This window comes from Chlorocebus sabaeus, chromosome 10, assembly GCF_047675955.1.
Source record: "Chlorocebus sabaeus isolate Y175 chromosome 10, mChlSab1.0.hap1, whole genome shotgun sequence".
In the NCBI taxonomy this organism is placed as follows: Eukaryota; Metazoa; Chordata; class Mammalia; order Primates; family Cercopithecidae; genus Chlorocebus; species Chlorocebus sabaeus.
This window is the reverse complement of record NC_132913.1, coordinates 60,482,994-60,508,144: the sequence shown is the minus strand read 5'-3', so window position 1 is coordinate 60,508,144 and position 25,151 is coordinate 60,482,994. Positions and strand designations below refer to the sequence as shown.

The window sequence follows — 25,151 nt, the reverse complement described above, 5'->3', positions numbered from 1 at the left end:
TGAATAAACATCATTAGGGAAAAAAAAAAAAAAGAGAACATCCAACTTATTATTTCTTTACAGTCAAGAAGCAGACTGCAGATGTTCTTGCTTTGATTTTGACTGGGAGCATTGATGTTGACAAGTATTTTTCCGTGAGATATTATGAAGTGGTCAGTTTTGTGGGCTGGTGGAATAACCTCTTTGCAGTCACTGACTGCACTAAATAGGGCTGAGATCATTGAGTTACTTTATTATCAGCTTGGATTCCCTACCCCATAACCGAAAGCAAGATGGAAGAAAGTAGCATGAAACTAGCAATGATTTTTATAGTGCCTTTTAAACTAGACTCTTCAATAATTCCCCAGAATGCAAATTTTGTTTCACAATTAAGGCCATACTTTCCACTCCTTTCAGAGTGACTCAGTCAAGACTGTTCATCTATTTATCCAAAAATTCTAATCACAGAAAATATTTTATTGCTTATTTAGAAACAGCATGATACTAAGATAGCATGTTTTGCATTAGTCTACTTTTCTTTAAATTTAAATGAAGGACAAAATGGAAAAATAATTGAAAACAGGCTATGCTTGATAGCTTCATGAGAAAGGATCATGGTGGAGCTGAAAACCTTAGAAGTTGGTTACGCATGATGGAAAAGAGGCCCTCACGAACTGATTACACCATTCCCATTGCTTTGCTTGTAAATGCATTTGGCACACAATAAAACTTTTAGAAAATCAAGTTGTTGAATCAATGTTTAGGTGATGACAACTTCCCTTGTAAATAAAGGTCACTTCCTATAACTTTGACTTTAGTATTGATTGATTGATCGAGACAGGGTCTTGGTCTGTTGCCCAGGCTGCAGTGCAGTCACGTCTTACTACAGCCTTGACCTGCCAGGCTCAAGTGATCTTCCTGCCTCAGTCTCCTGAGTGGCTGGGACTACAAGCATATGCCACCATGCTCAACTAATTTTTGTATTTTTTTTGTAGAGATGGTGTCTCCCTATCTGACCCAGATAGGCTGGTGACCCAGGCTGGCCTTGAACTCCTGGGCTCAAGCAATCCTCCTGCCTCAGTCTCCCAAAGTGTTGGGATTACAGGTGTGAGCCACCATGCCCCGCCCACCTTGACTTTAATGCTACCGAAATACAGTTTTCCCCACCAGGCCTCAAGTAATGTATCACACACAGCAGGACAGCTACCCTGAGAACATATGCATGTACTCTGATGACCAGCTTCTTTTAAAAAAGAATTCAAACCCACAGAATTAGAAGAGTGTCCTTTGGATTTCTACAGAACACTGAGAATCCTATGTAGGGTTTAGTGAATGCTAAACAGGGTTAGCGAATGTTGCACAGAATCTCAGAATATTGAAAATAACATTTATTGATTTGACATATAATAAGTTTGTTGCTACCTGACTTTTCGGTTTGTAAAACATGAAGCATTTCACAAGGTGGATCCCACCATTTCGGCCCTAAGCTGCAGATAGTCTCCTGGCACCCCCACCGGTTTACCTCTTTGCCCGCAGCTGCTCAGAGCTGGCTTGCTGCAAGGCTGATATTTACTGTCTGACTCCAACAAGGATGTTGGTAATTTTAAATTTTTCTGGCTTTTAGCTTGTGACGTTATTATCTTGCTCTGTGTCTGTTTTCTTTTAGATTTTAGATTTCTGACATCCCAAGAGGCCTTTATGGAGTGTTGTTTTATCCTCTTTGCTCCTTCTTTGTTGAAATTTAGAAAATAACATTTGAAAGCAGTCCCTGGGAACTTAGGGAGAGAAAGAACCACAAATCCAGGCAATTTAAATCTTTGGTTTCTGATAAATCGTATATGAATGAGATATGCATCATAATCAACATTAAATTCAGTAACTTTTTTTATTACTGAAAAATGACAAGCCAGATCAGTTCAACTCTGACCATCATAAAAACACAAGTATCTTACTAAAATAAATACTAAATACTAACCAGCAGGGCTGAGCCAAAGGGTGAGATGAGTGAGGTACCTGTCTTGGGCACAAAATTTAAGGGGATATCAAAAAAAAAAAAGGGGGAGAAAGAAAGAAAACCAAAAAGAAACAACAAAAAACCCCAAACCAAAAAACTCAATAATCAAGCTAAATGATATTTTAATGCAATATTTTAAAAAATAAAACAAATGAAAAAAAATTATGATGAACAAAATATAAATGTTAAAGACAAGATCAGTAACAGTGCCTTGCCAGGCCATATTGCATCCTCAGTCAAAAGGAAAAATCAGTAACACTCATTCTGTCATTACCTAAAAATTTGATTTTTTTTGTTTACCTTATTTGCCTTACCCTCGTCCTGGCCCTGCTAACCAGAATATCAGTGGTTAGGGTAAAAAGATGGCATAACCTTTCCTCTAAAAATGTTCACTCAAGGGAGAAAATACATGTAGTGATTTTCAAGCCTAGTTATGATCACTGGGTAACCAATATCCATAGTTTTGACCCTGGTTTGGCTATAGTCTCAATTAGAAGGTATTTCCCAATCCAAAAAATGGAAGTGTTGTCTTTTTGTGAATTCAATATGAAGGGATCATATTATCAAAAACCATTACATTTCTTTTTTTATTTTTTTTTAAACCTGCTTAGAAAAACTCATGTAGTTCAATTCATCAAAAGTTTCTCCATCCACGGTGGTCCCCTCTGGCTCTCTCTTTATTGGTTTTGGCGGGGGAGGGCCTATGGGGCTTTTTCCGGTATTCCACTTTTGTCCAGCCCCCTTCGCTGACTTTGCTCTCCTCTTCACTGGCTCTTGAGTCAGTCTCAGGGTGCAAAGGCATCCCTGGTATGGTGTTGGGTTGGTGGAGGTCCCTAGGGCTTCTCTTGAAGTCAGGCGACTGGTGAGGATTGAGTGCTGACTGAGAAACCCTGTAGAACTTTCCAGGATATCTTCCTCTTGAAGGAGTGGAATGCTGACTTTTTCCACTGTATCTTCCTCTAGGAGAAGAATTGAGTGATATACTACCACGTCCATATTTGTTCCTGCTTCTGTCTGAGTATCGACCTCTCTCTGAAGAGGTGTCAGTATTGCCACTGGAAAAGCCACTGTCCCTAGAGCTGAGATGCAGGGAAGAGAAGTTTTTGGTCAGTCCATACTGAGTAGGAGAGGAGCTTCTGGACTGGTTCACAGGTGTAATCTGTTGATACTTAATGGGCACCTGGGTCCGTCTCACAGCAGCAGCATAGGAATCCTGGCCATCAAGGTATGAGAAGAATGGTGACCCCAGAATAGGATTGCTCTGGGAACGCTGTAAAGAAGTGTTGGATGCAATCTGCCGCATCCTCAGAGTATCTAACCACTGGCAATCAGCACCTGCGGGAGAAATGGAAATGAGCATCTTTGAAGCCACAGTAAAGCTGCATGCCTAATTCATACGCCTGTCTCAGGATAATTCAAGGCTGTTTGGGATGCTCTAAGCTTTACCATTCATAGAAATTCTAGGCTACGTATAAGGACATTTCCTTTATTACAAATACTTTAAAAAATAAGGACATTTACACTTAGTCAATCTATGCTATGTGCGTGGCATTGTTCCATGGGCTTTCCTTACACTATCTGATTTAATCTTCTCAATAATCTTCTTAGGTAAACACTAATAGTCTTATTCTATAAATGAGGAAGCTTGGGAGGTCAAATAACTTGCCCGAGATCACTCAGTCAATAACACCAAGTCCTTCTGCGTCTAAATCCCATCTTCCTCCTACATAGCTGTGTTCTCGCTTCTAGAAAGCATGTCCAGGTGGCAGGGGCAAGTTTAGTAAACAAAAGGGTTTTTTTGCAACCTGCGCTTTTAAAACCTCAAGGACCCTAAATGCAGATAAAATAAATGAGGTTCCGAAGGTTGAGACAGCTAGAAATTGTTTGAAAGAAAGACCGTTCATGTGTCCAGAGGAGAGATCCTGAGGCTCGGGAATAAGAAGTATTTTCAGCATAAAAAAAATGAAGCTGTGTTGGCAAGTAGGAAGAAGTTAAGATAAAATAAAATGGTGAATTGACAAGGACCATTTAGTAAGCTATATTTCAGTGAATAAGCAAGTTCCTCACACCTGAGATCTTTTCTGTTTTCCCCCCGAGCCTGAACAATGTTACTGGAGTTCCTGGGTGGTCCTCCCAGCCTCAGCTTCCTCGGCCACTCCACCGTCTGCTCACGCAGATGATGCGTGTGGAGGGTATCAGAGCATGCACGTCTCCGTCTCCCTCACTGCCTGCGCACAGGTGACCCGTACCTCTGCGGTGAGTGACTTGCCCAGACAATTCCAGAGACTCCTCCCAGGCTTCAATGCATCACAACTCCTTCTTTTGTTGTTGTTATTGTGTGTATGTGTGTATTTTATTGTGGTAACAACCACATTTTTCCATCCTAGCTTTTTTTTTTTTGAGACGGAGTCCCGCTCTGCCGCCCAGGCTGGAGTGCAGTGGCCAGATCTCAGCTCACTGCAAACTCCGCCTCCCGGGTTCACGCCATTCTCCTGCCTCAGCCTCCCGAGTAGCTGGGACTACAGGCGCCCGCCACCTTGCCCGGCTAGTTTTTTGTATTTTTAGTAGAGACGGGGTTTCACCATGTTAGTCAGGATGGTCTCGATCTCCTGACCTCGTGATCCGCCCGTCTCGGCCTCCCAAAGCGCTGGGATTACAGGCGTGAGCCACCGCGCCCGGCCCATCCTAGCCATTTTTAAGCCTATAGTTCAGTACTGTTAGTATATCCACATTGTTGTGCAACAGATCTCTATAATTGTTTCATCTTGCAACACTGAAACTCTAGACCCACTAATCTCTACCTTCCTCTTTGCCCTTTTCCCTTCCCTTCTCCCCTGCCCCCGACTCCCACTTGTTAACTATCTTTTCCTTCCTGTTTCTATGACTTTGACTACTGTAGATACTTCACATGAGCAGTATCATACAGAATCACAATGCCTTCTTTCCCTCCCATTGACTTCTCTGGAATTTTGGCTTCCAATAGAACCCTGATTTTGCTCAGTCTCCAACCCCCTCCATGTAGCCATGTGATCGGGAGAGTTGACCGCATTCTGGCTCCAGGGATCGACTTTAATTAGTTTAAGTCAGATGTGCTCATGCTATGTTTAGGGACGGACAAATTGCTCTATTCTGGCCAAAGCAGAATTGGTGAGGGATAGTCTGTTGGGGGGTTCTAGAAAAGTTTTCCTTACTCCTATATATAAGAACAGGTAGGGACCTAACCCGTTATTTCCTCTGGGCATTGCCATATCTTTGTGTGATGACTGTAAACAGGAGAGGAGCCGAGGGCAAAGGCAGCCTATTGAGCATGGCAGGGTGGAAAGAAGGGAAGGTTCATTCCACTATCTGAATATGGTTGAGCCGGCTTATCTTACTGCACCTGGAGCCTGCCCTGCCTCTGAACTTCTTGTTATGGAAGATAATAAATTTTATTACAGTTTAAATCAGTGGTTTAAGGACTTTAGAGTTGTTCTTAATCACCGGGAAGGCTCCTTAAAATGCAGATTGCAGGTCCTACCCCCAGAGTTCTGGTTCAGTAAGTCTAGGTTTGGGCCTGAGGATCTGGATTTCTAGTAAGTTCACAGGTGATCCTGATGCTGCTGGTCCTGGGGCCACACTTGGGAAACTAATGGAGTAAGGCAGTTGAAACTGGGTTTTCTGCTACTTGAAGCTCAAAGATAGATCTTGACTGATTGAGGTGGTATCCTCTGAGTCTTCAGATCATCTGAAAATGTCATAGTTAAGTTTCTGGAATCTAGCACACATCTAATACGGGAACACTAACTTACTTGAGTCAGACCTACTTCCAGGGTTGCCGTCTGAATTGGTGAATAATGTCTGAATGGCAAGTTGGACTGCTTTCACTTCATCTTGAGGTTTTGTTCTACTCCACTGAATCGAATGGACATGTTTAGTGCTTTTTGGAGTTCTAACATCACTCTGGTTAAAAAAAAAAAAAAAAAAAAAAAAAAGGACACATATAACCAAATAGACAAACACATATAAAATAGGAAAGAAAGACATCCAGGTTATTATATCACTTCAATTTCACTTCTTAGAACACTATCATAATGCACTAGGAAAATATTCTGAACGGTTGGCCTAAATATGCTCATTTGATGAAATGAAAATGTTTAACCACTTTATTTCTTAGTGGGTTATAGCACTTATTCCTTAATGGATTATAACATATATTTCTTAGTAAACTATAGTAGCTAAAAATATGGTTGTCTTCTCTCAGAATTTATTATATTTGACAAATCTCAACTTACCTCTTTGTCTAATAAGAAATAAAAATTTACCTCTTCTATTTATAGTACTTGAAGACAGATATTTTGTTGAATAAATGAAAATGTGACCACCATGTTTGCCTAAGAGTGAATTCGGATCATCAAGGGAACTGAGTGAATGCGGTGGGGTGAATCAACTACATGGAGGGGGAACGGTCTCAGATGCAAAAGTGAGACAGGATCAAGAAGTAAGAAATGGGGACCAGGAAGAGGACACTAGGTCAAGACACATCACTTTCTTGTCCTGAAATCTCTCTCCTCACTAGCTGTCACCAATCAGTGTTAATTAAAGAGTCTCCAGGTTCAATATGGTTAGGGAAATCTGTTTTTAAAAACTCTTAAGTGAAAAACCCAGACAAAAGTGGCATATCATCATGGGGTCTAAAAAAGGAGGAGGAGGGAGAGAGAAGAAGAAAAAGAACTGGGTGTGCTGTCTCCAAAACTGTCTAAGGCAGGCAGAGATAGAATCTGGTTGTTCTAATTGTCCGATTACTAACAAGAGGGCTTTTCCTGGGTAGTGAGGACCAGTTAAGAGACTTTAGAATAGTCTGGATTCCAACTTCCTCAAGACCAACCAGCCTCTTTTGTTTGGGTTTTGTACCTTACAAGCAATGCTTTGACAAATAATGTAACTTCTTCTCAGATGCCTGACAACCTGTGCACCCCAGCAGGTGAGGATAAATAACTGCTGTAAAACTTTTTGGCTTCCAGCCTGGCCAGAGGTTTTTTTTTTTTTTTTTTTTTTTTTTTTTTTTGAGACAGAGTTTTGCTCTTGTCTCCCACGCTGGAGTGCAATGGCGCAATCTTGGCTCACCGCAACCTCCACCTCCTGGGTTCAAGCGATTCTCCTGCCTCAGTCTCCTGAGTAGCTGGGATTATAGGCATGCATCACCATGCCCAGCTAATTTTTGTATTATTAGTAGAGATGAGGTTTTACCATGTTGACCAGGCTAGTCTCGAACTCCTGACCTCAGGTGATCCACCTGCCTCAGCCTCCCAAAGTGCTGGGATTACAGGCATGAGCCACCATGCCTGGCCCAGAGTTTGTATTTCTAATACTGAAAAGCCAAATCCTGGCAGCCCCGGAAACCATCAAAATGCCACACTCACAAAGTCCTCTTTGAGGTGGACTTCAACTTACTGCAGCCACTGGGAGCTAACAGGGTAGCCAGGGAAGAGCAGAAAGTGTTTTTTTATAGTCAGAAAACATGGAAATGACTTCAACAATTCTGTCAGTGAGTACCTCATACCTCAGGCCTTTCTTTCATCTCTCTGAGCCTGTTTTTCCTATCTGCAAAATGAGGATAATAATATCTTTCAGTATTTTTTTTTTTTTTTCTGGAGACAGGGGTCTCACTGTGCCACCCAGGCTGGAGTGCAGTGGTATGATCTCGGCTCACTGCAGCCTCAGCCTCCTGGGCTCAAGCAATCCCCCCACCTCAACCTCCTGAGTAGCTGGGGCCACAGACATGTGCCACCACACCCGGCTGCTTTTTGTATTTTTTGTAGAGATAGGGTTTCATAATGTTGCCCAGGCTCGTCTCAAACCCTTGGGCTCAAGTGATCGGCCCACCTCAGCCTCCCAAAGTGTTGAGATTACAGGTGTGAGCCACTGCACCTGGCCGATATTTTTCAGTATTGATTTACATGAAGTTAGTGTGATCAAACTGGTATAAGCACCTCTAACAGTGCCTGGTTCATGGTAGATCCTTAATAAATGTTTCTTGAATGAATGAATTGGATGAATGAATGAAATGCATGTCCCTTTGGTGGTGGGTACACACTAATATCTCCGGAGTGCCAAGACTGTACTATAACTGTTGCCTTCCACCCACTCCCACTAGGTTTATGTACCTTGTAAGGTGTATGTCCCACCAGCCACAAAGATCTTGTTGATTTAAAAAAAAAATTAGTATTAAGTATTAGTATCCCCAATACCAAACATCTGACATGGTATACAGAAGGTGTTCAGTCCGTAACTAATGAATGAATGAAGCACTACCTCAGTCTCTATCTGGGTAAGTTTATCCTGTTCTCTTTTCTTCCCAACATGTTGTTAGATAAATTATATTGATCTTCCCATGGTCATGATGGTTGGTTTATCTCCCAATACATTCCAATAAATTATATGCTCTGAGGTAACAGATAAATTTATATTCATTCACTGTTGGTGGGGCCACCAGCCTCTTGCCCCCAGAGCTTACCTCATATGTGACAGTGCACTCCACAGTCTGATTTTTTGCTATTCCTACAATCCACTTCTCCATTACAAATGGTGGCTGAAAAACAAAAGTTAGGATGGTGTAGTACCATAACACAGTCTGCTCTACTATAGTATGTTTCTTTGAGGCCAGTTGTGCCATACACAATTAGCAAATAGGGGCATAACATCAGATTATCATGAAAGCCTTGTCGGTTCTCATGTGATCACTCACAACATGCTAATGTTTGGAGTTTTGCTTTTCATAAGACATCCTTTTGTATATTTGTAAACAGCTAGTCACGGCCTCCCACAATCTTCTTTTCCGATACAACATTTGCTGTCACTCAGTCCTATCATTATGTCATTAATTCATGCTAAAGTTTGAAGCATCCGTTGGAAAACTTTCCCACAATTAAGAGAAATCCATAGCAATATGAGAAGACCCAGAAGTGCTTTCCTTGAGTAAAGCCGTGGCTGGTTCAGTGGCTTCAACAATCACTCTGCTTTCCATAACATCACACTATCCAGCCAAGCTGCACATACACATGAAGAAACCGTGGTTATGTTTTCCCACTATATTAAAACAAAGGATTAGTGAGGAAGTCTGTGCCTTTGATCCTATTTTAATTACGATGAAAACAGCCTCAGAAATAAGCCGCACTCTCCTCCCATCCCCCTTTCACTTCAGGTTTAAGGCTGCAAAGGAATGACTGACCGTGAGCTGGGTTCAAAGAAAATGTGATAGAGATTTAGCTGGGCTAGGTTTTCTTTGAGACTGAGTCTCACTCTGTTGCCCAGGCTGGAGTGTAGTGATGTGATCTTGGCTCACTGCAAACTCTTCCTCCCGGGTTCAAGTGATTCTCAAGCCTCGGCCTCTCAAGTAGCTGGGATTACAGGAGCATGCCACCACACCTGGCTCATTTTTTGTATTTTTAGTAGAGACTGGGTTTCACCATGTTGTCCAGGCTGGTCTCCAACTCCTGGTCTCAAGTGATCTGCTCACCTCAGCCTCCCAAAGTGCAGGGATTACAGGTATGAGCCACTGCACCCAACCTGGGCTAGTTTTTTGTTGTTGTTGTTGTTTGTTTGTTTTAAATTAGGATTGTTATTGTTTCTGTTGATGTTTAAAAATTCTATAACTTTTGATTGGTCTGTCCCAGTTCTAGTTTTCCTATAAGGCTGTTAATGTTGCTGTGTGATTTCGTATGTATGGCATGATAGCAGAAACACTTATATTCAGTTTTGCAACTCCACGGCATGGGTGGGGAAGAAAGAAAATATCTTTCCAGTCTTCAAGACAACATATTATGTCCCAGCAAAATAAGAAAAAGGTAAAACCAAGTCATAACCCTTATAGATAAATAATGCCATGGAAATAACTCCTAGATACACAGTGGAATCCAACAATGAATATCAAATCATTGTTTTGAATATCAAAACAATGAATATCAAATTTACAATGTCTTCTCTGTAATGCAATGTGTTCTCTCTAATGCATGTCTTTGAAGAACCATTTTAGTTCCCTACTTATGTTTGTACCTGGGTTCTTTGCTACAAGCTCCACTTTCTTCACTGAAACCAAAGACCTGGTTAATAGTGTATCACAGTTAACGGATTATGTGAGGCCAGGGTGACTGTCCTGTTGACTTCATGGTTATTCACCTGAAGTTGTTGACCTACAATTGAAGTCTCATATGTATTTTTCCAGTATAATTGGGACAGAATTGAATTTTTTTCCATTTTGAGGAGCGAGCTAAGCATTTCCGCAAGTCTTTCTTCAGTGTTTTCCTCAGCATGCTTCCCATTGGCCCTGGAGTAGTAGCATGCTTTCTAGCCACTCCAGGAATTCATAGTGTGGACTTAAGGAAGCCATTAAGACTTCAATGTGTGCCTCATAATGAACCTCATCTCAGTCCTTCAGGGAATTGACCTCAACCAAGAAAGTTTTTCTCAACCAAGAAACTATAAGTTTTCCAAAGCTTAAAAGTACTCAAAATTTGAAGTAAATATTTTCATCGTTCACATTTTCCTTCCTTTAATAAATGACAGAGTAAGCATAAAGAAATATAGAAGAAAAAAAATTTAAAAAAATTAAATGATACCTTTTTGCAGTGCTTTTTAGTTCACACAGCATAAGTGGAATTTTAACAAAAACCTATTATGATCTCAATCTGCTAAATAAAATGTGCCTTTCAACAGCCAGCTCGAGGCTGAGCTGATGTGAGCATGGACAAGCACAAAAGCACACTGCTGGGGTATTTTAATGTCTTTGTTTGATATCTGTGAATTCAAAAGAGCTTTTAAGCCGTAAATAGAACCCTACCTTTGTCATCTTTAAAATCTCTGCATCAGGTAGGTTAGTGTTGAATGTCACATCTTTTATGTAGGTTATTGCAATTTCATCCCCATCCATCTCCATATACATTTTCCACTTACAATCCTGGAATTAAAAACAAAATTATATAATTTGAGAAAGTGAAACAGTTTTTTTTTTAGTCTCAATGTTTCATAACACATAAAATATTCTAAATGAAGTATTATTGGAGTGGCTTTTTTTTTTCCTTTTTCAGTAAAAGGACATGAAATTAGATTCCTATGTATATCTAAATAAGCCCCAGTTAGTGCAGCCTTGAGACATAATGTGTCAGTTTTAAGTGTTCTATTATAGGAGCTACAAACTCAAAATCCTGAAGGGACCAGGCAGATAATAAAAAGGAGTAAAGCCAGGCAGTTTCCTTATAAAGCTTTAAGTGGCCACCTTTTAAAATAGACTCATTTAATTTACATATTAAACATTGTAGGAACATTTTTTCATTACCACAAAGAAATGTGGTTTTCTACTTTTCTTGAAATATAAGGCCCTCTTGATCCACCTTTAATCTTCCTAGATTGATAATGATGTGGGTTCAAGAAACTCTCACTCGCCTCTTAAGAAGGAAAACAACAGTGCAAATGTGTTGATAAATGATAATGGACAACTAGGGAGTTATGGGGTGGGTGAGGGACTCTGGGAAACCAAAGAACAGTTCCTCTAAAGGCACAGCTACTTCATGACTTCTGTTGATTGTTCCCATGTGGAAATATGAGACCAGTTTTAATATTTCATGAACAGCTGAGAATTAGGATCCTTATGTAAAACTCTTGATTTTTAAACAATGGTATGTTAATTAAATTTTTAATAAAATCACCATATAATGGAAAAGTGCTTTACATCATTCATTAACAGGAAAATGCAAATTAAAACCACGATGAGGTACCACTATACACCCATCAGAATGGCTGACTGATAACATCAAATGTTGGCTAAGATTTAGAGTTACTGGAACTCTCATATTAATATTAATACATTGTTGGTGGGAAATGGTACCATTGCTTCAGAAAAATTTTGATAATTTATTATAAAACCAAATATATGCCTATCCTATGACCCAGAAATTCTACTCCTAGGTATTTACCCAAGAGAAATGAAAAAAGACTTGCCTAGGTATGTTCTTAGCAGCTTTATCATGTTAACTAGGAAACTTGAAACAAGCCAAGCATCCATCAAAATGAGAATGGATAAACTGTGATATATTCATAGAATGGAATACTACTTAGCAATACAAAGGAAGACATTACTGATGCATGCAACAACTTGGATAAATCTCAAAAACATTATAGTGAGTGAAAGAAGTATACAGAAAAAAAGAACAACCTAATGATTCCATTTATATGATATTCTAGAACAGACAAAACTAATTAATGGTAGAAAAATTCAGAAGGGTGCTTGCTTCTGCAGATGGGGACTTACAAGGGGTATGAGGAAACTTTCTGGGGGTAGCAGTGCTCTACTGATAGAGGTTTGGGTTACACAGGTGCATGCATTGGTCAAAACTCAGTGAATGTATATTTTAAATCTGTGTATTTCTCTTTTTAATTAATTTTATAGTGATTATTAAAACAGTTTTTTTGAGAAGGGGTCTTGCTTTGTTACCCAGGCTGGAGTATGGGTAGCATGATCTCCACTCACTGCAGTCTTGACCTCCCAAGCTCAAGCGATTTTCCCACTTCAGTCTCCTAAGTAGCTGGGATCACAAGCACATGCCATCATGCTCAGCTAACATTTTCTTATTTTTAATTTTTTGTAGAGCTGGGGTTTCACTATGTTGTTGCTCAAGCTTGTCTCAAATTCCTGGGCTCAAGTGATCCTCCCACTTCAGCCTCCCAAAGTGCTGGGATTACAGGTATAAGCCACTGCACCTGAACTACATTTCTTATTCTAGCACACTGAAATATTTAGGAGGAAGTATACTGATGTCTGCAAATTAATTTGAAATGTATCAAAAAATAAAGATTGATAGATGGCTAGAGGGAGGGGTAGATGGATAAACCAAGTATATGTGATAAGCCAAGTATAGTAAAATGTTAATGGTTGAATGGGGGGTATGAGGGTTCACTGTAAAATTCTTTCAACTTTGCTGTATAAATAGTTTAATAATAAAAATGGGGATAAACAAAGGAAAATAAACTCATGTCTTTGTACCAAATTTGACCCCTGGACCATAAATGCACATTCTGTCTGTCTGTCTATCTACCTATTTTTTTAAATTTCCTTTTTAGAGATAGCATGTTGCTGTGTTGCCCAAAATGGTCTTGAACACTTGGTCTCAAGCAATCCTCCCACCTCAGCCTCCCAAGTACCTGGGATAGAGGCATGAGCCACTGCTTCTGGCTCTGTGTTTATTGAAGAATGAAGAATCCTGAGGATTAAGGCTAATGTACCAAGCACCTTACATGCTGAAACTGGAAAATGCCCTCATAAATAAGAGTGGACCTGGAATGTTTCCTAGAGCAAGCTCAGACATAATTCTTATGGAGAGGCATCAACAAAGAGGCTGTTGAAAGCCTGTTGGCTTCAACAGGAAGCTGGGGGTGCCTGATGTTTTAGGAAAGCCTCTAGATGAATTGCAAACCAAGCAGGGCCCATGTCTGACCCTCTTTGCCCAGCCACATAAACAAAATGGAGAGCCAATTAGTGAAGGAAAAGGTCTATTCAATAAAATGAAAACCTGGCTCTTGGCTAACGTAAGTCAAATTAGTTTCTCAGAATTGACAAATGTCTCAGTATTTCTTTGTTTTGGAGCCACTGCTACCCAGGCAACGTGGGTTCTGAGATAACTGGGCAGGATAATGACTGTTTGGTGTCATGATTGCTCTTCTCTGAAATAGCAAGAACCTTCTCAAGGCGGCAGCTGGGATAAAAAGCCTTAGAAGAGATGAGTTTACTTAGTTCAGTTTCTTTTGCCTGTCAAGTTTGGGAATTAAGTTAGTCAAAAGCACAGTCAAAAGACCTTGAATGGCATGAAAATGCCTGAACTTCCCCTGCTTCACTCTCATCTCCTAACCAGAGAGCTCCCCCATGACTTCAAGCTATAAATCAGACCCTCCTTTGCACACTGTCAGAACAGCTCTGTGTGAAGAAGCGGCTGACAGGAGGGGAACTCACATTTGTGGAGCGCTTACTATGCTCTAGGCATGTCGCTGGGCACTTACACCATGCTATTTTATTGGATATCCATCAGAACCCTGAAAGTCAGGCCTATTTTCCCTTTAGATGAATGAGAAAAATGAGGCTCAGACAGATTAAATAACTTTCCTAGGGTTTCATGACCAATATGTGGTTGACATCAGCACAAGGCTGCATGACTCCAAAGCCGGAGGAGATACTAATGGGGACAGACAAGCAGGAGAGGTAGCAGGTGAACCTGCTGGATGGTTTTGTCCAGCTCCATAAATGGGTCCAGCCATGGACAACAGGCAGGCGGAAGAAGGACCAGAGAAGATTTCGCTGATACAACCCAGAAAGCTAGTGGCCATCATTCTCCCTGCAGCAACTGCTTCCCTGCTCCCCAAAGTCCAACTTGGAGAAACACTGATGCAAATAATAGGGTTAGAGACCTTTTATTTTTAAATTCTCTTTTTCTCTTCTACTAAAGAAAGACTTTTACCTGAACCATAAAAGAAAGTAGCTACAGAAGGAATAAAACTATAATCAAGGAAGTCATAAGACAAGGAGGCCATCATGCATTTCACTAAAAAGTAGGTTCTGCTTGTTACAAAGCTGGGTAAGAGAGAAAGAGAATATGCTCCAACATGCAGGGCCCATGTAAATCATAAAATTAATTTGACAATGGCCTGACCTAACTCCAGGTATCTTCAGGGCATCTATGATGTCATCGTTGCCTAGTTAACAAAAGTAATCCACAAATAAAGTAATGGAATTCCTTATATTCTGCTCAGTTTCAAATTAGCCTAACGTATCCTTAATGTTTTTGCCATTTTGTGAGTCATAAATTGTCAATGAGGATTGTCCATAACTCTGGGATTCAAATGGTTATTGAATTGGACTGGACACGCTGCAGACACTGAGATGCCATGCAACCAGTTCTTAACTGATCAACCACGGAAAAGGCTATCATTACAAATAAAATGAATGAAGTCATCAATAACATCACTAAAAATAACAATTCCACAAGTTTATGAGCCTAATACAGGGTTTTACTTACATATTTGCAACCTTTTCAGTACCTTGGCTGTGACAGGGACCAGGTATTGGGCACAGTAGACTCTGATTTTTTTTTATTTTTTTATTTTTGAGACAGTGTCTCACTCTGTTGCCCAGGCTGGAGTGCAGTGGTGCAATCTCGGTTCACTGCAAGCTCCACCTCCTGGGTTCACACCATTCTCCTGCCTCAGCCTCCAGAGTAGCTGGGACTACAGGCGCCCGCCACCATGCCCGGCTAATTTTTTGTATTTTTAGTAGAGACGGGGTTTCACCGTGTTAGCCAGGATGGTCTCTATCTCCCGACCTCGTGATCCACCCGCCTCGGACTCCCAAAGTGCTGGGATTACAGGCGTGAGCCACCGTGCCTGGCCCAGTGGACTCTGATTTTAAAACCATTCATCATTTTTTTTTTTTTTTTTGGAGACAGGTTCTTACTGTCACCCAGGCTGGAGGGCAGTGGTGCAATCTCAGTTCACTGCAGCATCAATCTCCCGGGCTCAAGCGATCTTCCCACATCAGCCTGCCAAGTAGCTGGGACCACAGGCATGCGTCTCCATGCCTGGCTAATTTTGCCTTCATTCTTTGTAGAGATGAAGTCTCACTATGTTGTCCAGACTGGTCTGGAACTCCTGGGCTCAAGTGGTCCTCCTGCCTCAGCCTCACAAATTGCTGGGATTACAGGCATGAGCAGCTGCACCTGGCCCAGGTAAACTATTGATTTTGGCTTGGGGTGAGTGTTAGAAATGTGGGTACTGATTTTTGAATTAGAAATATTCAAGGATCACTTTGAATGTCTGTGAACAACTCTCAAAAGCAAACAGCTCTCTATTCTGAGGTCCTATGGGAACTGCAAAATACTCTTTTTTCAAAACCATCTCACCCTGGTTGTCTGAGATGCTCCTGTTATTCACTCCTCTTACTAAGGTGTTAATGATTCCTATTAAAATAGAAATGGCATGGGAAAAGGCCATACATTAAGTCATTACCAGCGGAACATTGTGGGGCAAGGTGGGGCAAGATCACAAGTTTAAAGTTTGACTACCTGGGCCTGAATCCCGATTTTGTCCCTTTTACCCCCAACCATAGCCAACTTATGTAACCTTTCTGAACCTCAGCGTCTTTACTCAGAAGTGGATTGTTGTGTCGTGTGAAGATTAAATAAGATAATGTAAATGCAGTTCCCAGCATTGTGCCAGAACCGAATTAGGAGCTCAAAAAGGAGTAATTATCATTATTACCAATATGGTCACCAACACAGCTCCAATTAGTTTACTAGATTAGCTGGTTTGTCATCTAGCAGCCATAAAAGGGAATGGGACAGAGAACAAGGTAGCTTTGATGGGCGGAAGGTGTGAAGAGTGGGCTAGGAGAGGGGCCCTGCTGGAGTGGGCAGGCTGGGTCAGCGCATCTCACTTGGGCAGGAGTCTGGGCATGCAGGGGGCTGGGAATCACTCGGATACCAGGGAGTGATCAGAGATGAAAAAGAGAAGATGCAGCCCAAGCGGCAACTTAACAATGGCCAGTTTCATGAAATGAATCAAAGAAGGAATAAATTCATATCTTCTTACATAGATGGATCATATAACACCAATTCTGACCTTCCCTGCTTTCACATATTCTGATTCAGCACTACTAAGAAGCAGCACCAGATGTCTGGAGGCATTACATATGACTGGCAGCCAGAGAGCCTTATCTTGGATGAGGAAACCAAAGCACAGAGAGATGAGGTAATTTGACTGAGGTCACACAGGTAGCAAGTGGTGAGGCACAAGTGCTTGATGCGCATTTGCAGGGAGTGCTAATTACTCGTCAGCAGGAAAAGGGGACTAGCCCAGGAGCAGAGCTGGGCACTGGGAAGTGCTTTTGCTAGGGCTTCGAGTAGCAAAAAGTAGTTACCCGGAACTTTGCACTAGCTAGAAAATCTGCCTCTAAATGCAAATCTACAAGAAACAAATGGAATTTTGTTGGGGAGAGGGGAATGTTTGCATTTGACATGAATGAAAAATACAACAAGTCTAGTGGATGCCCAGAATACGCATGTTTATCTGCTGAAATACCTGGGTAATTTTAGGAGCAAGTGTGTGGCTAATGGAGGATGAGAAAGCATTCCATCTGAACTGCTTCAGGATCGCCAATTATGTGAAAAAATTTTCTGAATTAAGACTACTGGCCAACTAAAACAGAAACTCTTACACTGTGAAGATAAAATCCTAAACACTTGGTTAATGCTAAATTAAGTATCTCTTTGTGAGAAATCACTATTCCACTCTCTGCAAGCTGTTCAAAATTTTTTAGAGTTCCAAGCTAGTACAAGTCATGCCAAACATCACAGACAAGTCATCTCCCACAAGGAAGAAAAAAGGGAATGAAGGAATGAAGAAAAGGGGGGAAGAGGTGAGGGAATAAAAAGAAATAAGATAGAGGTAAATTTTCCAAATAGGAAAAGAGATTAAAAGGTAGCACAAAAAACTAGAGTTTAAAGTTCTGGGCAATTCAGAGACAATAATCTCAATCTCTCTCTCTCTATTTTTCCCTATCAAAATGTAATTGCATTCATCAACATTATAGATAAACTGTCAAACAATCAAGACCAAGATCATTCAGGATATTTCAGAAAGAAACAGACTCCCAAAATTTGCCTTTCAGGCTTTTATAGATCACCTTTACCTGATGTTACAGACATTTAAAAAGTTTTAAATATACTTTCTTATTGAGGTATAATTTGCATATAATAAAATGCACAGATTTTTAAGTGTATGGTTCAATACATTTTGACAAATGTATATATCTGTGTAACCACCAGAATAAGCAAGTTATTTCTGGTACCCCAGAACCTTCTCTCATGCCTATTCCCAGATAAGCTGCCTACATAACTGGGACACTGTTCCTGCTTCTATCACCATAGATTAAAGTTGACTGTTCTGGAATATCACAAAATTAGAATTTTACAGCAGGTACTTGTATATGTCTGGCATAATGTTTTTGAGATTTATCTATGTTAATTGATCCTTACAGCCTTACCCTGTTATAGAGAGCACTGCCCCCATTTTACAGATGAGGAGACTGAGGCTCAGAAAATGGAGAGATTTGTAGCCAGGTCATTTGGCTTTGTAGGATGGGAATTCCAGTCCAGACATACCAAGTCTAAGCTGAGAGGTTAATTTTCAAAATCCACCCCCACCCCCTAAAACCATGAATGGAGAAAAAGTAAAATCAACCAAGAATGCTCAGGGTTTCAGCCAAAAAGGCCTGTCTTGAGGAAGCAATTTAAAATATAAAATACAGAGGTCGGAATAAACTTTTTAAGATTCAAGGAAAGACTGGAAGAGCCAGTCTCATAGCAGGCAACTGACTATTGTGAAATCTAAGAAGTAATGCAAGATGAAATAAGAATATGATAAAAATTTTGTTCATGCTGGTATTAAAAGTAGTAAGATGTTGACGATTTAAGTCTCTGAAGGCTCCTTTATATGAGTTGCTATTATCTAGCTCAGCTGCTGAAACCTGCAGTTTTAAAGGCAGGAGAGTGGAACATCCTGTGATAGCACCTGGGTTATTTATCATTAAGTATAACCCTGCTACACTATATTTTATTATGCTGCCTTTAAAAAAGATAATACAAGTATGGTTAATTTGCTTCTCTTCTTTATCTGTACAGTGTCATGACCCACCATGGCTTTGTCCCATGAGATTTGTTTTTTTAACCAAAAAGAAATCCACAAGAAACTCTCCCTAAAAATTCCATTAATAACCTCTTTCAGCGCGTATAGGTTGCAGGGTCTGGAACTAAGAATGTTTTAATCTCTTCAGCAAAACAATGTCTCATAATGATGTACAGGACTATTGCTGTACTGATGAAGAATCATACATAATTCAGCACCTTTCACTTGGCACCACTGTGATATCCTCATTAGCCGTGGCTCACAGTGTCTGTCAGATGGTGTCCATGCGAACGCAGGCATTATATTGTCTTTGAGATGTGCAGCTGCTTCCATGACACTGCCAGTATATAAAAACATGACGCCAGTTTGTTTTATTTAGTGCTAAACCTTCCAGTTTGTAAAAACAAGGCTGACACAGAGCCTGACATGAGGCAGTGAAAATAATTAGCTCTCATTTTCTCAGCCTCCTATTTCCTTCTCCCTGCTGTGTTCTCTTTCCACTAAACCACCACATGTCAGTCGAAATGGGAGGCAATTAGTGGGCTCATTTCAGTCCCCACAACTGTGCTGAAAAGAAAGTATTTATGATGGCACAATGAACAGCTGAAAGATTAAATAACATTTGCCTTTTGAAAAGAAAATGACTTCTAGCTAAATGGGCAATTTTTGATTATTCTCAAACAAGCTTAGAGTAGTTGGTTTTTAAAATACAAGAAAGGAAAATGAGTCATTTTTAGGTGAAAGAATCAAATAAAACTTGACACAGTAATGCAAATAACTGATGTTTTATTGCAAAATATGTAAATGCGTTATACCCTTAACAATGGCTTGTGTCTAAGGTCAGGGCAGATTGGTGCCAAGTAGACACCAGTGGAGATAAGGTTGTTATATTGCCTTTTTGGGAGTTGTTATCTGAGTTATGTATGAAAAAGGGGCTTTAAGGATGATGCTAAAATAAAGTGAAACAAATCAAGTGAGACATACTTTCATATGATGCATTACACACTTGACGATCTAAAATGGTTCAGATGTTAGTTGACATGTTTGGAAAGGGCTTTTTCTCCTTAACCGTATTTGAAATTGGAAAGTACTAGGTCTTCATGATGGAAAAAAAGAATAGTAAGTCTTGCTATTGATTTTTGAATAATTAAGAATCTATTCCATGTCAGACTGGGTTTCTTAACGAATATAGAAGTTGATCTCACTCACCTAAGCACTGCTTTAACATTTTTAAATACTGGGAAATCTATGCAAATAAACTTTTATCCAGGATCCTCAAAACATAAAAACATCTGTTCTACCTGATAAGTTCTTCTCCTGCCACCCCATGACTTTAGGGGTGACTGGCAGAAATATGATTTTCAAAGCAACACCAACCTAGTCAGTAGGCGTTGTTTACCAGTTAAGCTATTACCAATTCAAATCCTAATGTCCAGGATTGATATGGTTGTCCTACATCCTTGATTTTCCAACATAGTGCTTCTTCATTTTACTTCAAATAGCCTGTCCCTTTTATAGTTGATTATTCTCAACACCTAATTTTTGGTTTAGAAAACAGAAGCCACTGTGAGTACTGAGATCTCTTGCTGCAGAACTTACAGTGATCCTCAGAAGCTTTTGAAAACTTGCTTCTAAAAGCAAAGATCTCTCTCCTACAGACAACTGTGCCTGTCATCATGGAGTCACAACTATGACTGTTTCCACGTTTTTTAAAGACAGTCACAAATTTACATTTTGTTTTTCTGTTTCCAGACTATATTCTTAGTTTTTACAAAATTGAATCCCAATTTTTGATTCATGCACGATGGTCAGTATGAGACAATATGACAAAATGAGACAACGGCGACCCAGAGACCTAAGCCAACTAACAACGGATTCATTAGGAGACTGGAGCTCTCTCTAAGTTAAAGACACTTCTTATGATGGTTGGTAACCAGCAATAACGTGCTTGTAATTTATTCAAACCTGTGTTTTATCATGTACATCACTATTTTAAAAGGAATTTCTAGTCTTGATTAAGAAGACTAAGAGGGACCCAACGGTGTGCTGGAGCCAGCTCTCATGAGCTGATAGCTTACAGCCATTCCCAGTTGCAAAGCCAGCGATGCCAGATTGGTAACTTGAAATCGGCCATCTTCACACCATGGAGATCTACACATGCTCCAAACCAGGGCTTCCTCCCATTGTGAGACACTTCCTGGCATGCTAGAGTGTATGCAGGACTGTCAATCCATTCAGCAGGTATGCACTGAGCACTTCGCCCAGCTCTGCTCTAGCTCTCTAGCTCTCTAGGTGGCTGGCCAACCCATTTGACAGAGTACATTGCCACTCTCTGGAATTAGAAATCAGCAGCGAGTTATGCAGTTGTAAAATTCTGAACTGCATTTGCCTCTTTGCTCAATTAAAACTTGTGTTTCTTTCTCATTTTAAAAAAACAACACTTTATTGAGATATGATTGACATATGAAAAGCTCTACCTATTTAATGTATACAACCTGATGAGTTTGGAGATACATATACAAGACAGAGTAGGGACGGGGTTCAGCCCCACCCCACCTCCACCAGTGTGTTTTTTCCCATACATCCTCACTGACCGTGAGACCTTGTAAACTGTGAAGAAACTGAGAAGCAGCATTCCACCGTCAATCTCACTCAAGGGAGTTAACCCTATCACCCGCATGCACACAGAACCAAGAAAATGACCCATCCTAACCCCTTGCCTCATTATATTACTCAAATCCCCGCCCCAGGAGCTTATCTGCCATTTTTTGATCATGCAATGCATGTATTAACATGATTTCTCACTTTGCCTGCACACCCCATGCTCTGTCCTGCACATGTAATGACGTTCGTATACCTCATGCTTATTCATGTCACCCTTCTTAAAACACTGCAAGACTTGCCCTCAGAGAGCCAGTCAGAGAACTCTTGCTCCCATGCTGTCTCCTTGGGCTCCAGCATAGGCCCCAATAAAGCCCTGTCTGGGAAACTTTCTCACCCTCATGTTAATTTCTGTTGCATGAGAACTCAAGAACAGATAGGTAATGTATGCACCTATGAGACCATCACCACAACCTATGCCATAAATACTTATCTATCACCTCCAAAAGTTTCCTCCTGCCCTCTTATTTATTACTTATTATTTTTACAAGAATGCTTAACATGAGATCAAATTTGCAAATTTTAAGTATATAACAACCTGCTGTTAATTATAGATACTATGCTGTACAGTAGATCTCTAGAACTTATTCATCTTAGATACTTAGGCACACAAATACATGTGTGAATATATGTATTTTTTTCTCTCAACAAATAGATGATCATGGAAATAAACTTCCCTATACTTAATTTTTAATAAACGCAAGATATATCAAAGTAAAGCGCTGCTTTTAGCTGTCCTGAAATTTCCAAAAAGTGTTGGCTGTACTTAGAAAATCCTTTTCTTTGTGCCCTGTTATTTTATTCATGTTTATCTGTCCATTTATAAAAATTGCACAATAGGGAAAAAAAAGCCCTATTTGACAGTTTTTGATATTTATAGTGCTCTGAGAAAGGGCCTGGAGATTCAATTAAGTTTATTAAATGCAACATTTTATAAGCAATGTAATAAGGACTTAAAAGCACAATACAAGTGGGAAGCATTTGTAAAAGGCAGAATTTTTAACCTACAGATGACATGGCTAGAAAAGCAGAACAATTCATTGAATTTCTTCCCCTGGGGAGTGGCGGAAGAGGCCAGGTGGTAACAAAGGCAAGGGTGGAGGGCGGCAGAGGGAGTCAGCTGGGCAGGAAAGTCCTCTATTGATAAGCTTCCACTTTGTGGGTATCAGTAATTCTGCTTCTACCTCTTCCAAAGGTTCCTCTCATTTCTCTTCCTACTTTTCTTGCCTCTTTGAAATAGGAAATTGAAAGTGATGGTCATCTGGGAAGGAGTGGTTCCAGTCCGGAAGCCTGGTCTTTCTTTAAGGAGTAGGTGCCGGTGTGTTCGGAGAGTTGGGAGGGGCAGCGTGTTGTTTCCGTTACTTTTCCCCTAACCTCAGTCTCCTATCTATGTCAGGTAATCAATTTAGACCCACGGGAACCGAGCTTCAATCAGGTTTCCTTTGCCTCGTTGGGGAGAGGAGGAAATAAGGAGGCAAGGAACAAAGTCTGTGACGGTTGAGCGGTTGAGCATTCGTAAGGAATGGACGACTCCTCAAAGAGTTGCTTCCTAACTCTGCTTTTAAATTTTTATGACACGAAGTCTCAAAAAGATCTTGGTGAGAAAACTGCTGGGTGATTTGATAGTTTATCTCTTGGCAATTTGAGAATCAATATTCCTGCGTGGTGAGCTGGTAAGAGACATAATAATAAAATCTAGGCAGCTGAATATTTTAATAAAAAGGGGTGGTTGCCACCCTGGGGAGTGCATGAAGTCGCCCGAGATTCTGGAAGCCACTTTCCTTTTGTGCCAAGTCAAAGGCCTTAGATTGTAAAACACGGGGCACTTTGATTGCAAAAACAAAAATAGTGGTAATGTAGAATTAACTGACCCCCAAATGCCTTTTCATTACCAGTATACTTACTTTGGGGGACAATGGTATCTTCCAATATGAGGCAGTGTGACACAGTAGTTAGACCCTCAGACTGAATCTGCGCCTTACTAGGTTGGAGCCTCTGGTGAGGAGCTTCACCTATGTGCCTCAGTTTCCTCATGAGGAGGATGATACGGAGATAATGTTCCCTGTCATGTTGAGTTGTAACAATTACACAAAAATGCCCTTTGCAAAGTGCTCACCAGAAGTATGAAGTGATAATAATTATCCCTAGCATGGGAAACATTCAAGCAGAGAAAGACACCATTTCTGCCAGTTTGATTGTCATAACTTCCAGGTTGTCTCCACATATGACGTCATCTAAATTGTTATTATTATTATTATTTGAGATGAGTCTTTCTCTGTTGCCCAGCCAGGCTGGAGTGCAGTGGTGTGATCCTGGCTCACTGCAACCTCTACCTCCTAGGTTTAAGCGATTCTCCTGCCCCAGCCTCCCTAGTAGCTGGGACTACAGGCGCAGGCCACCATGCCCAGCTAATTTTTATACTTTTAGTAGAGACAGGGTTTCACCATGTTGGCCAGGCTGGTCTCGATCTCCTAACCTCAAGTGATCTGCTCGCCTTGGCCTCCCAAAGTGCTAGGATTACAGGCATGAGCCACTATGCCTGGTCTATGTCATTTAAATTAATAATTAACTTTACTCTTTAGGAGCAGGTCAAGTAAATGGGGGTAAAACTTGTTTCGCTTATTAATTTAAATTGCCAGTGAAGCCTTTGGTCTCATCATGATGTTTTCCCTGCTAGGTTGTTTCAGAAAAAGCACATTTCACTTGTGGGAGAACTCTTGTAAGTGTCAATGGGGCTGGAGCCTGGTCAGGTCCTGGCTCTTTGGAGGGATATGGTTGTGAAGACTAAGCGCATGGGCAAGATGGCCCTGCAGCCACTCCTGACTACGATAGCAGGCACAGGCACTCAAACGAGGATCACCTTTCAGGGTTCTGCAAATCAACCTCATTTTGTGCCATCATCCATCTGGTTGTAAAATGAAGCTAAGAAAAATAACTTAATCTGAATTCTTAGGACAAAGGTGGAAGGGGTTTTTCCTTTACCTATTTGTGTATAAGGTAATATTTTCCTGGCTTGCTCTTAGTAGGCTTAAAGTTGTGGAAATGACATAATTTTAAGGGGTAGTCAGTGGGTGGTCCTTCTCAAATGCAAAGGGAAAATGTAGCTACTATTTTCATGATAAAGTCACTGTCATACCTTATTCTCAATGGCTGTCATTACAACATATTTTTCATTTTACTTGTAAAAGAAAAGGTGAAATCCAGTAAATGCCTCTGCTATGCAAACTCTTAGGTTTGGAGAGAATTTGCAAAGCTCCAGTTTTCTCTTGGAAAGCTTATTCTGGTCATGGAGGTGGGGGTGGACTTAAAGTTTTCACCTTTCCCGTGAAGATGGTTTTATGAGAACTTGATTAATTGGGACTTGAAGGAAGCCTTTTTTTCTGGGTTCTATCTTTAAGGCCCAAGGCAGCATGGTTTTTGTGTGGGGAACTGAAATTTCAGTTCAAAGCACATTAATCAGAAAATATTTCATAATGCTAAGACGTAGGCTGGCATAGCTGGTATACTTTAGAACAGGACAGTAATTTATTCTGGGATTGCTTTATATAGGTTTACAGATGGCTTAAATGTTGTGGCTCAGGTGTGAGATCTAGCACATATTTACTACAAAGACAATAATAAAGATGTAATTTCTGGTCTTAGCTCTGTCTTTGCCTCACCCCAGGCAAGTCATACACTTCCTCTTGTTATCTCTTTCTGAATCAGCAATGGTGATACTATGAGTTATGCATCCCACCCAAATGCCAGCAGGATAAAGGCGATGACATTTATAGAATACCTGAGCTCTTTAGAATGTATT

General features: G+C 40.5%; 1 protein-coding gene across 1 annotated transcript in view; it reads right to left on the bottom strand.

Annotated features, from left to right (window-relative positions):
* Positions 1-1,352: 1,352 nt before the first annotated feature.
* Positions 1,353-25,151, bottom strand: part of MAP3K20 (mitogen-activated protein kinase kinase kinase 20) — a 189,118-nt gene continuing 165,319 nt past the window's right edge. The window contains exons 17-20 of the mRNA XM_007965380.3: positions 10,809-10,925; positions 8,487-8,561; positions 5,782-5,932; positions 1,353-3,328 (exon numbers count right to left, since the gene is read on the bottom strand). Coding sequence (XP_007963571.1) covers positions 2,628-3,328; positions 5,782-5,932; positions 8,487-8,561; positions 10,809-10,925 — 1,044 coding nt within the window. The 3' untranslated portion in view covers positions 1,353-2,627. The remainder of the gene's footprint in view (positions 3,329-5,781; positions 5,933-8,486; positions 8,562-10,808; positions 10,926-25,151) is intronic.